Source organism: Chaetodon auriga, chromosome 22 (genome assembly GCF_051107435.1).
Source record: "Chaetodon auriga isolate fChaAug3 chromosome 22, fChaAug3.hap1, whole genome shotgun sequence".
Taxonomy (NCBI): domain Eukaryota; kingdom Metazoa; phylum Chordata; class Actinopteri; order Chaetodontiformes; family Chaetodontidae; genus Chaetodon; species Chaetodon auriga.
This window is the reverse complement of record NC_135095.1, coordinates 7,195,908-7,209,514: the sequence shown is the minus strand read 5'-3', so window position 1 is coordinate 7,209,514 and position 13,607 is coordinate 7,195,908. Positions and strand designations below refer to the sequence as shown.

The window sequence follows — 13,607 nt, the reverse complement described above, 5'->3', positions numbered from 1 at the left end:
CTGAGTGCTGTTCTATCATTGCCAATTACGTCCAATTCTATAAACAATAAAGAAAGCACTTGCAAAAACAGTAAAGTCTTCCATTTCCTGAATAGCCTTTAATAGCACTGTAGGCCATTGAAGACAAACATGGATTGAAACATGCTTAGATAGAACACACTCCCCTTTAAAGCCTCAAGTCCAAATTTTCCATCTCCTCCTGCTTTTTCCAATAATCCCCACCACGATTTGTTTAGAACACAAATGACACACTCCAGGGTGTCATGTGACTGCGTGTCTGCGTCGTAGGATGTGTGGGCAGACTGGTTGGACCGGACACCGAAGAGCAAACACTGATAACAACTTAAAGTCGGAGAATGTTCCCTTGGGGCAGACTGGGACACAATAGTCAAGTAAGTGTAACTTCAAATGAGTTTTTTCACAGATACTCACATAAAGACATGTTGGATATACAAAGTTGGGCCAGTTCTCTTCCAGGTGGAGGCCAAAAACTGGCAGGAGAGGAAGCATTTGCATGACTGCACACTGGCTATTACAGACACTGAAGCTATGAATTTAAAGTTTATGAAGAAGCCAGAGTTAATGAGTGGAACATACAGTCATGTGAGACTGATATGCACTCCGCTTTTGGTGCGGATTTTACTGTTGCTATGATTTCCTTGCATTGGACGGTGACAGTCCAGGTCACTATTGACCGTTACTACAGCAAACACCTGGCCAAACATGTCTCAGATATCACCGAAAAGCCGATTTCCTGAAAACAGGCATGTGTACATAAGATTACCGACACAGATCGTCAGGACACACACAGACTGTGCAGCTCAGCGGATGTATTAAAGTCGTGAATTTACACTGGAAACAGACAACTTTTCAAATGCAGATGGTGTCACTGTTCTACAGCCAATACAATGTGCAATTAACATTTACTTCATAATGATAAGTTCAAGCAAAACCCTTGTCTATTTCACCTATTACTGCACAATAACAGTCTCATCCCTTAAAGGAAAAGTAAGACATTTTGGGAAATACACTTACACTTCAATACAGTCAGACAAGAAAACTGATACCTTTCCCGTCCAGGTGCTGAATTTGAAGCTACTGCCAGCAGCCAGCTAACCTATCTTAGCATAGAGACTGGAAACCGGGTGAACTGCTAGTTTAACTCTGTCTGAAGGTAACAAACTGCCTACCGGCACCTCTAAAGCTCACTAACGAACATGTTGTGTCTTGTTTACTGAATCCATACAAAAGTGTAAAAAAGACACAGAGTTATGTCCCTGACTGGGACCAGTAACTTCCTGGAGCCTCTACGGGTTGTTATATATAACCCCCATGAGACAGCAAAGCTATTAATATATGATAGTATAATAGTTTTCAGGCAAAGACCAAGTGATCACTCTGTTGTTCCTGATTACTGTTATGCTAATCACTGCTATCAATGCAAAAAAAAAGCAGGGTAGACAGGGGAAATGAATGTTTATTTAATTTCTAAATTAACAACGGGCTGCTCGGGGAATGTGCTATTAGAGTAGATGATAAACACACTCATTGCAATGGCCAGATTACTGTTATGTGGCTGAAATGAGGCTAATAATACCAAAGACAGCAATCATGCTTCTGCACTCTCTCACATCAACAGACTGATATGCAGAGACACAAATGCAAGCATACATGCCTCAAACAAATACACACGTAGCCAAGGCAAGTTTTGGTACTCACGTGTTTTGACAGGTTGGCACTCTTCGAGTCAACATCATACCTATTAAAAAAAAAAAAAACAGAAAAAGAGAGTGAGGGTCAGTGCATTAGGTAGCAGTGGAGGATGACAGGGGCTCAGCTGGTAACACGACAGGGATTACACAGAGAGTAAATCAGTAATGGGGCCAAGCAGCTTGTCACCGACGATCTCACCAGAGGCTCCGGGTATTTCACTTCCCAGCATCACAGGCTCACAGGCATCCTCCATTAAACTGACACTAAATGGACTAAGTGGCCATCATACGTATGACTGTGAGAGTACGTGTGCTTGTGCGTGTGAGAAAGAGACAAGGAGTAAGAAATACTGTGCCAGGAAGTAAATAAATAAAAGTGTCTGTTCTCCATTTTGTATGCATCTCTGCCGAGTGGGCAGTTTCAGTGGGCTTTTCTTTATGTGCGTTTGAGCGTTATTACACACTTTTTATCCCTCCATTCCACCTGCAGGTTTCTCATACGCACGATACTTGCAGAGAGACAAATTTGTCCAGAAGTGGCCCCTCCAGTCCAGAGGCCACTCCAAAGAATGTGAAGCAATCAGACAAGCCATTCACTCAGCAATTTGAGGTCATTTCACAGCTCAGGTCATTTCACCCACCGCTAAAAATGGATTGCCCTTTGCTGGGATATATTTTGGGGGAGAAATGAGGAGCGATTTAGTGACTTTACAGGACTGTTGAGGATAATGTACATCCTGTGTGTGCATGTGTGTCTGAGTCTGAAGCATGACTGAGTATTCACAATGATTAAAGACAATCACATGATTTTTCATCAGTGTTTATGACTTTCTCAGCATCTCCACAATCTCACTGGATGAAGCATAAAGACAGTCATCAATGTCTGCCATGGGGCTGTACCCATCAGTCCTCGACACAGTCAGAGGAGGCAATGGTGTGCATCCTGCTCACAGTTCAGTTACACAACTCCCAGCACACCACAGAGTGCCTTTCCTGCCAGGCTGCTGCCAGCGCTGACAGCCAAAGAGTTCATCACAGTGGACGGCAGCAGAGGAGGTTCTGCCGCCATCTGGTTCAAAGGTGGTTTAGCTGACTGCCCTGACAGCCGTCACCGGAGCAGATAGTGCCAGTACAGCCAGCAGACTGGACTCGTTCTGCACCGCCTCACGCTGTCCAGCATCACGCCGCCCTCCTTTTCTGTAACTCTTCTCCGCTTTCATCATAGTTTTGTTGTTTGCGGTCATTTTGAGACTGTGTTTGTAAAGTTTACAGCCTGCCATGCTTGTGCTCCTGCACTGCTCTGTGTGCAGTGCTAAAAAATAAAAGTGCATTGATTCGACTGGCAAAATGCGAGTTGACTCAAATCATCAAAATTTATGGGGCGTCGGACCCAGTGGCGGAACTAGAGGGAAAGTAAGGGGATCACCAAAGATGTGCCAGTATTTCATAACCTCTGCTGTTACTGTTTTTCTCACACAGATCCCATCTTTGCGGGCCTGAGGGATGAAACACTCTTTCATCTGCTATCATTTCAGACTGTGTTACCATCTGCAGGTCGGCAGCTATCTACGGCTGTTAGACGTGAGAGGAGCAGCGAACTACGTCCAAAACACATGCACGTGCAAACACGCTCGCAGACAAAAGCACATGCCACTTTGTCAAAGAGTGATGCACACACTGAATGATACTAGCAACAACACAAATACACACACAAACAGACCAAGAAAAAGCCAGTGCCCTGTTTTGTCCCTCAGATGTTCCCTTCTATTCAAAAAAACCACTCAGGAGACAGAAAGCACAGAGGCATGCACTCAAATATTTCTATCCCGGCAAATAAAAAGGCAACAACAAAACACGCATTGAAAGTCCTGCCTGTTTTGTATTTGTATATTTCAGGGGAAAACAATATGAGGTTGATACTTGCTTATTGTTGTAATGTTCTATTAACAGATCATGCATACTGGGCCATAGCAGGGCACCGCACACAAGTGGAGCAAGTAGAGGAGATATGAAAGGTTAAATGCTTCTCTCCCCCTGAAGGAAATCTGTCCACTGCTATATCAAACCCACCATCCCCTGGAACCTCAGTTGTTATGGTTACTGGTGCTAAACTGCACACACAGCCACAAATGTGTGCATGCACAAACACACAACGCAGTTACCAAGGCCACACTCAGTAAGTGGGAATGCCCACACATCGGTTTAGCTTTTGTCTCAAAGTGTCCTGTGCCACATTCCAGATCACTGACTCTGTCATCAGAGCGTAGAACGAGAAAGTTTGTGCGTTAATGCATTCATTTTAAAGTAAATACGGACTGTGGCGGTACTTTGCAGAAAATATTACTCTGATTAGACCGGAGCCAAGGCTAATGCAGCTGTGAAAAAAAGAGATACATAAAATCCCTACGTACAAATATAGACATAACTCCACCCACACAAATACGCACACAAGCCATGTTCTGTCTGCCTCGCTCCCTCTGTCTCCTTCTCCATCTCTCACAGGCAAACACACACACACACACACACAAATGCAGAAACACTAACTCCTCTTCACAGAGTATAACTTTTCAGATCCCAGTTGGATTGTCGGCGTGGCTCCCTGGTTCATAGATTAGAATATAATTAGCCTCCATCTAATAAAATAAAGCCACTGAAATCCCCTCTATAATGCAATCTGAGATCAAATTGAGAAAGAAAATCCCCTCACCTACAGGCAGCCTGGCAGCTTAATAAATCTAAAGACAAACTGTCTCCTACAGATAGCATATCATGCCTCTGTGCGAAGGTATCAAGTGTGAGACGCGCTCCCAAAGCTTGTGACACACAATTATGTGGTACAGTAATCACTATTATGGATATTCAACTTTTCTCTTAAGGCCTTCGTACAAGCAGAGGCAGAGCAGGTTAAGCTTAATGACCACAAATCCAAAAATGTCCTTCCAGCTCTCCACTGTGGCTTGGCAACTTAATAATATTTACAATTTAGGGATTAAGTGTTTCTTACTTTAATTATGTGGCTAATATGGAGGATGTATTTAGTGGTAAGCATGCAAATTCCACAATCTGCCCAATATCATCAGAAAATACAAAGAGCAGCAGCAATGCATGTAGACAAAAGAAGCTGTCCCAGTTAAATGATCATCTGTGCAATAAATCACTGTCAAGGTAGAAGAGGAAGATTTCTCCCTGTGTTACTTTTGGAAAGAAAAACGTGGTGATATTAGCATGAATACGCAGTACGCTGTCAGCAAACAACTCATTTTCATGCAGTTTTCAGTGCATTTTTGTGTCAAATTACGGCCTGTGATTGTTGTATAATAAACCAATATTATGTGGCATGCGCATCGTGCAATCTGTTTAAGCCTCTCTCAGTTCACATAAATTGAGTTGGAAGGTGTAGGTGTATTACTTACAAGTCAAATCGGATGTTCTGTCGCTCTTCAAAGAAGTAGTCCAAAATGAATTTCCGCACAAAGTCTGGGTTTAGCGTGTTGTCAATCACCTCTGTCCTCCCGAACTAGACAAAGAAAGGAAGATAAAAGGTATACAAGAATGGCTCTTGGATAACTTGTACCAGGTTTGCTTCCATATATTTATCTAAATGTTGGACCACAGAAGTGTTTGATGACCCACATCTACATAATCTAACGAAGATGTCCGAGCTGACATGAAATAATATTTCTGCAGCTCATGAAGCCTTAAAACAAGTCGATTGTACTCAAATCGGTTTTTACAAGCACTTTGTGCAGTTGTGTTTTATCCCCAGGAGACGCATCCGAGCAGAGACTGGTTACAGATGATTATGTACAGCTCTTGAGTAATGAATGCAGAGCGGCTGAAGTATCAAGTCAATGGGGGTCAAGCAGGCCCCCGGTCTGGCATTTAACTTAGCCTATTAATAATGCATGCAGATGACGGGCTACTCGGAACTATGAATAACTGTGAATGATTGGGGCTGAGAGACTTGCCCCCTCATTTCCATTCATGAATATTCATGATTGTGAAACACACACAGGTGATTGCAGCACCGTCACACCTGAGCGCACACACACACGCATAAACAAGTTGTAAGTGTTGGTTGTTTCTTCAAGCACAAACAAAGTGGGCCTTTTTAATCAAAATGACTTTATCATTAGTTCCTGTTAATTCATAAAGTTGACTCAACCTTCAATAATGCCATTACCTAACATAGTCTGTCAGCTTTATGACTGTATACTGATTTATGAACAAATACCTGATAAACTAATCAGTTTCGGCTATATTTTAACCAGAACTGGCAAGTGTTAGCAAGCTAACACACTCAATTAAGATGGTGGACTTTGATACCATTATGCCTGCGAAACATCAGCATGTTATCATTGCTACTGTCGACATGATAGGATGGTGATATTTGCATTTAGGTCAAAGCATCACTATGCTGAGCACAGCCTGCTTACATAGGTATACATGTACCACTGTGCACACGAACACACAACACTTCACGAGTCTCACAACAGCACTCTGGTCTCGCATGAAGCCTAATCTTACAGTTGCTTATTTATGATCACTGCCTCTGGTGAAAAAAATGCTTTCAGTGGGTGGAAATGTCACCATTATTTTGTCTTTAAAGCCAAAAAGGGGACAACATCACAGGACAATGCCTTCCAGCTGTGAAAGTGCAGTCATCCAGGGAGTGGACATCCAACTTAAATAAACATTCAGAGGTAAAAAATCAACTGCTATTAATCTAAACGTACAAATTTGTGGATAGCATAATACATACAACAACATTTCTTTTCCCTTGTCTTCATTCGCATATTTGGTTTTGAGGTTTTTTCGAAGTAACCCTCCCAACCCTGTGACAGACTCCATCTTGGATGAGTGGATGGACTGGTAACAGGCCGTAAAGTGGCCGCTGCACGCTCTGTGACACACACACTCACCTCTCTCCACTCCTTGTTGCCCATGCCTTGTGTGTAGAGAACACAAACTGTGAAGAACAGAGACACGTCACTCACAAAAGCAGAGCAACAAGCAAATAAACAAAAAAACAAAACTCAAATATCAGAGCATTCACTGGATTGGATTCATCTGAATATGACCATAAATGCATAAATTAGGAGAATACATCAAAGCACCTGATCGTTTTATTCATGAAGCCCCGGCATATAAATTATACTACCATCTTCAGATGGCGAAAGACATCATTTCAGGCCATTATGCAATTTCCCGAAACAAGACAATTCACTAAAAGGCGAATTACAGAGCTCACTCATCGCACACTTCATTTCTGGAGGCCTTTGATATTCTTTTCACGTAAGTGACAGAAGACTATAGTAGTGCAAGGATATAATGTGCACGTATACACACCCGCACAGACAGAAAATACATTTCTTTGGGGTCTGATAGAAGCAGACAGACAGATTTAAACCAACACCAGAAGGGAAAACTCTTGCGGCTTATGAGCTGAACAGCTTTCTGTCTTTTCTTCCACTTGTACCAGAGAGCCTTGTTTTTCTTTTTGGATCACTGCTCTTTACCTTTTAAAGGTATTTCTTAACAGCAAGTGACAAATCCAAGGTATCTCTGTATTTCCAGCTTTTCTTCTCTCTTTTCCTTCACCTTCTTGCTCGTTCTTCAGCCCTGTCAGGCTGTTTCAGATCAGGAGGCCGACGACACCGTGCTCAGCATAATCGCAAGTGCTACTCAGCATAAGAGCGCGCTGGAATGTGTGGGTGAAGCCTGAGCTCCTTCGGCCTCCACCTCCCCCTCATCATGTTAATCACTGTCATCCTCATCATCGTGTTCATCACTGCCATCATCATCACCTTGAGTCACTTCTATCCCATGCTACTGTAAATGTGCTGACATACATGTTTTGCAAAGACAGTACGTGTGTGTGTGTGTGTGTGTTGGGGAGTCACCACAAAGCACCAAAACTCATCTTGATATCATAATGTCAAATTCACACACACCTCAAGATGACAATTATTATCTTTGTTTGTAATAATGATGAATTTGATTATGGCATGAACCCATGACACCAGTCCTGATACCACTCCCATACCTCTCAATATGTTGGATGAAGAGGAGTTTTCAGGTCTCAAAATAAGCGAAGTTACCTCCTAATAACTTCCTGCCTTGGCTCTAGCAGTATTGCTATAATGATTTTAACAGTTGGGAGAGGAGAGGAGAATTGCCACCCACTGTGTGAATCTATAGGGAGAAGGTTCTCAGTTGGCCTCATGCATTAGTCAGACCTGCCCTGAGCTGAGCCGAGCCGAGCTCACACATTTAGAGAAAAAAAAACAAAAAAACACACTTACAGACATAAGGAGTGACTCACGACTGCATACGGCAGAAGACAAGACCTTCATTCGGCCCATAATTGATTTCTCACTCCCTTACACACCACTTGGTCCCCTTATGCTCTATATATTTTTTCATTTGTGCTTTAATTTCTCTCTTTTCCATCCCTGCTTTCTCCTTATTATTTTGGGTTATATAAATAAAACTGACTTGACTTTTCAGATTTCCATCCATTACTTTAATGCTGTTGCACGGTCCTCCCTCTGCTTCCTTCTTCCCTGCTCTCCCCATTTTGAAGCTCAGATATGATCCAAGGTCTCTCTATGCGCAATCATGCACTGATAGAAATGCAAACCGTGGGGGGCAGACAAATGGAGAAGTGGAGGATCTTACTTGGGTCTGATTTGGAGAAGGTGTCCCTGTCCAGCAGGTTTCTGTGGAGACACAAAGAGGAAAGCGGTCAGAAACACAGTTCATTTAGTGTGTCACCTAAACGTGGCAGTGAATGCTTTTTAACACACAGCCTTTTTGTGTACCATGCTGGCCATGAGTGGGCATGTTACCGTCACGCTCCATCTACACTATGCCTGCAAAACTCTGATCTGAGCTGTGAAAACACAAAAAATATCATAAATACTTGATTTGCCACAGCATTAGACACAATACTGAGGCTTTTGCACTACGGGTGTTAATAATTTAGATGGCAACATTGCAGTAAGTGAGCAAACAACATCCGTTTTACGTCTACTGACCCTGGTAATGTCCTATATTTCTTTTCAACAACAAACCTCATGACACATGGAGTTCACTGACAGGTCGGCATTTAGGGAAACACAGATCTGTCAATGGTCTATCTCGAAAGAACATGAGCTTCTATCCACACCTGACATCAGAAGACAAACTGAGCGTTCAACATGGGCTCCACAGCACCGAGGATCACCAAAATTCCTCCTTTGCCACATATAAACAGTAGGAGCCCTAACAAGCACGTTTGCAAACAGCTCCTAAGCCCTTCCACCACAAACCACACTATCTCCAGGCCATGCAACGAAGCACCGAGCGGTTTCGACTTCAATTCAGACTCTTTAAGTATGGCTGACAGCTTTTCATGCTTGAAAACCACAAGGTCTAACGGCACGCTCTCTGCGACCAGGGAAATACTGTGCAGTCTGGATTTCAGCCAGGACGGGCATTAATAAAATTGAGGAAGGAGGAGGGCTGTGGGAAAATGAAATGAGACCTTGTCATTAATTCTGATTTGTGAATAATGAGATGAATGACGATGGCACCTGATTGTTTAAAGAGGAGAGGAGACAGCGGGATCACTCGATGAGTTGAAATCTCCGATGCCTCTCCAATCCTCTTTCGTTCCTCTATGTTACGTATTGCATGTGTTTAAGTCTTTCCTGGTTGCAGAAGAGGCCAATCAAAATGCTCCCAGTCATCCTTTCATACCCTGGGATAGTATGAGCCTTTGAAAGGTCTGAAACTCTGAAGCAGTCACGAGGCTACAAGCTGCTTTTCAGTCCCAGTCTCTCGAACTGTCTCTGTTTTTTCTGTCAGCTCACTTTCAGTTGTCTCCATCTCTCTGTTCCTGTCTGCACTTTGCTCTCTTTTCCTTGTGCGAACTCGTCAACACCACCTATGGCATTTTCTCTCTGTCTCACTCTGTTGTGCTTGTTCTCAAAACAAAGAAACACCTCTGATATCCACTCCTTCCTGCTTGTTCACAGACTCGTCGCTCACATATCAAATCACTTACATCAAATGCACCACATCGCGGCACTCTGCATGCTGATTTGCCATCACTTTTACAAGACAATGGGGAAACCTGACGCAGTTATTTGTAGAATTCGGCTCAGGTTTCACATGGCCAAAGGTGTACTTGTGTCTGTTTGCCAACTGTGTTGTCTGTCCACAGCAACCAAAACAATGACGGACACAGAAAATCCAGCTAAGATGCTGACATGGTGTGCAAAAACCTCCTCATTCATACTCTTGTTCACATGCATTAAAGCATAAGCCTAACGAATGAGCCACTGTCACGCACCTCCACTGTTAAAAACACATGAATGAGCCACACAGTTGTACAAGTGCTGAATGCTGAACTGTCCCTTTAACCAGCATTAAGACGACAAAAAGAATCTTTTCGATCCATCTGCTGCCAGCGCGGAGCGGCTGGCGTTGAATTAAACCGATAAACCACTTTCACCATCTATTAATAGACCTGGACGTCAAAAGATGAACGCACACCTGCACGCTAGAAAATACAAACACTCATCTCTCGCTCTGAGTTGGGGGGTACAGTTTGAGACGCGAGTTAAAATACACTTTTCTCCCTTTGAGAAGGAATTTGAGGCTCCACGGTCTGTGACTGGCTGCTGCTCAAAGCACATCACACATGGTGGCACTCCAAATGGGCTCCTGGGCTCCCCCCTGCGCGCGTGTTGTGTGTGTGCGCGAGTGTGTGTGTGTGTGTGAGCAAGACACGTTTTCAGGATTTCCACTTCAGAGGATAATGTGAATGAGTCATGGCTCTCGCTCCTTTCTCTCACTCCTTCCCTCTTTTCATCCAGAGGCAGGCAGCGGAAAGCTAAAAGCTGCCATCCGAGTCACACAGAGGTCTGCGGGAATAAAAGGTACCACGCTAAAATAGTGTTGGTATTTTGGGGGGATTTTATGCCTTTAATTGTTCAAATAGATGACAGTGCAATAGATCTCTTAATGGAAAATATCAATTAACTAATGGAATCCTACAGTTAATTCATGTCTAAAAATATTGATTTCTTCAATAGATTTCCCTGACGCTTTCAGCTTTGGGACGCCAAGATGCAGCCTCTCTCTCTCTCTCTCTCTCTCTCTCTCTCTCTCTCTCTCTCTCTCTCTCCTTTCGCATTTCTTCTGGCTCTCACTCTTTCTGGTGCCTGTCTGGTGCGTGCATGTTCATTCAGACTAAAAACACTTCTCAGTGCATCTCCTCCCTCTTGCCTCGAAATCACTTCATTGGATAGATTTTCCTCTTTCTCTCTTCCAGTATTTTACAGCTTCAAACTGAAGGACACTCCAAAAAAAAAAAAACTGAACTTGTGTAAAAATACATATTGAAAAATTCTGGATTCAAGGGAACGTTGCACAAATGAATGCACATGCTGCCTCTGGTGACCTTCAGGTGTAAAATGCCATCTCTCTGCCAAAGCACACATCATATAGCAGCACCATTTTTAAGCATTCACCTATGCAGCTTTTAAGGCAATTAGAGAGAAAGAACGAGAGACCACACATGATGCAAAGCACCCCCATTAGATGATTACGAGGCTGGAGACATAGACGTCATACGTTTGTGATGTGAAAGCCAGTGGTTCACTTTGGATAGATGCAATTACAGTTAGGTTTAGGTCGCCGCAGGTTCAGATAAACTTTGACATTTTTGTCAAATACATGCATAGAAACGATCCAGGTTAGTGAAGCCACTGGCTGACAGCTAGCAAAGCACAAGAGTAGTTTATCTGTTCTGTCTCACAAAATGTGCCCACCCTGGATTAGCCTCGACGTACTCGCCGGATATGGCAGCGCTGATCTCAGATCTGATCAAAGCGTGTTGCTGTCAAACCATGCTTTCCCCTCCCTGGGGGTAACCTCTACTAGTACAGTTCGCTGCCATCCTGGCCATGCCTCTGATGCATCACCCCTGACAGCTGTCAATCACAGCAACGGGAAGGGAAATCTGACACCAGATGGGCAGGAAACACACACACACGCACACACACACACACACACTCCATGCTAATTTGCTGTCTCAATCTCCTTCTGAGAGATTTCATTTAAAAAATGACATAGTGGGACAGGAGACAGAGAAGAAGAGGCACATAAAGAGACAGAGAGGTGGTGAGGCAGCATCTTCAACTGATATGACAACTCTGTAATTAGGTGAAGCGCCTGGTGGAGCTTCAATGTGGAGTCAGAGAGGGGGGTTATCTCTCCTTCCACACAAACACACACACACACACGAGCTGTAGACACACCTCTGTGCATTTGCTTGTCGGGGGGGGGGGGGGGGAGCCACACGATAACGGCAGTATGGGGATGGTAACCATGGCAACTACTGACAGCCAATTGGGGCCACTTGACTGAACTGACTGACAGCTGTGTGTTGTTTTTCCACCCGACTCGACAAGCAAGGGATGCCATCAGTGTCGTGGTGTTTGTGGCATTCACCTCTCCACCTCTTTCCCCCAGTGCTCCTCTCCTCTCTACTCCAACTTTTGCTCTTCTTTTGATTTATTTTCCTCTTTTCCCTTCATCTTTCCTCATTTCCTTCTCTTTCATCTCCTGTTTATCCCTCTCCTGTCTTAGCGTGTTTTCATTCATTCTCAGTCACTTCTGACGACTTAATTAGCTTAGAGTTAGTGGTGGAAAGTAACTAAGTACATTAACTCGATTCCAGTGCTTGAGTACAATTTTGAGGCACTTGTATTTTGAGTATTTCCATTTTATGCAACTTTATACTTAATGTCCACAAAACCTCAGAGAGAAATGTACTTTTTAATTCCCCAACATTTATTCTAGAGCAACAGTTACTTTTCACATAATTATTATTTAAGATTAAGCCAGTGGTTCCCAACCTCTTTGGTTTGTGACCCCTTAGAAAAGTTTGGGCCCCTTGCCACATTTCTCTGCGTTGTTAGCCCATTTCCCAAGAAATACAATAATAGGAAAATGGGCAAAACTAAGGCAGAAACAAAAGCACTTAGAACATATCAGAATACATTGTGAAAATACAAAGTCAGTTAATGTTCTTAAGATACATGCAGCAGCTATGTGTATACGCCAGAGGAACACACACTGAAAGCTTATTGTAAATAATAAACACAAGGCACCATGGATTCAAAGTACATACGCCTACATGTTCTGCCCTTGTGGGATCTGCATTGTTTGGAGACACGTTGGAACGCATGATCGGGATTCAAGGAACGCTGCCAGCCAAGTGAAAGAGTTGGTCCACTCAGCTAGAACCTGGTTCACCTTGAACACGAATGACCACACTGTCTGCAGCACTACAGATGGAGCACCGGTGATGGTGAAGTTCAGGAAACGGGTGCTGCCCGAGCAGCAGCTACGTTCCACGCATGCTGTGCACCTGGCTGTCACAGATGTGCTTTACCGCTGCCAAGAGGAGCCGCTTGCCGCCTGTGCCAGCCAATTTGAGAGCAAAGATGAGGAGGATGGCAATGACACCACCCGGCCTGCCGACGAGGGAGAAGATGAGTATCAGCTGGTCAGGGAGAGGAAAGAAATGCACAGCAGCGTCGTAGGTCCAAATAATAGCCAGGCTGTGGTCAGCAATGACAAGCTGCAAGAATGCATTAGACGTAATCTTGGTCCAGAGCTGTCCCTGGTCCTGGATTGTCAAACCCACTAGAGCAGTCTCGCAGATATGTTGCAAGACATTACACTCAGCAGACCAGTGACCAAGAGACATGTCGACATCAACCCTGGACTCATCATCAGTGATGGTCAGCTCAGCCTTATAAAACAGCTCACCTCTTGCCTGAAACCAGTGAAGGTGGGAGTTGAGTGAAGTGAGCTGTAAAAGATGTTAAAATGTTC

The 13,607-nt window shown here is 43.7% G+C and overlaps 1 protein-coding gene across 1 annotated transcript in view; it reads right to left on the bottom strand.

The window, feature by feature from the left end:
• The window catches only part of LOC143314965 (copine-8), a 66,542-nt gene that overhangs the window by 40,770 nt on the left and 12,165 nt on the right, over positions 1–13,607 (bottom strand). The window contains exons 2-5 of the mRNA XM_076722334.1: positions 8,394–8,434; positions 6,635–6,681; positions 5,126–5,229; positions 1,720–1,759 (exon numbers count right to left, since the gene is read on the bottom strand). Coding sequence (XP_076578449.1) covers positions 1,720–1,759; positions 5,126–5,229; positions 6,635–6,681; positions 8,394–8,434 — 232 coding nt within the window. The remainder of the gene's footprint in view (positions 1–1,719; positions 1,760–5,125; positions 5,230–6,634; positions 6,682–8,393; positions 8,435–13,607) is intronic.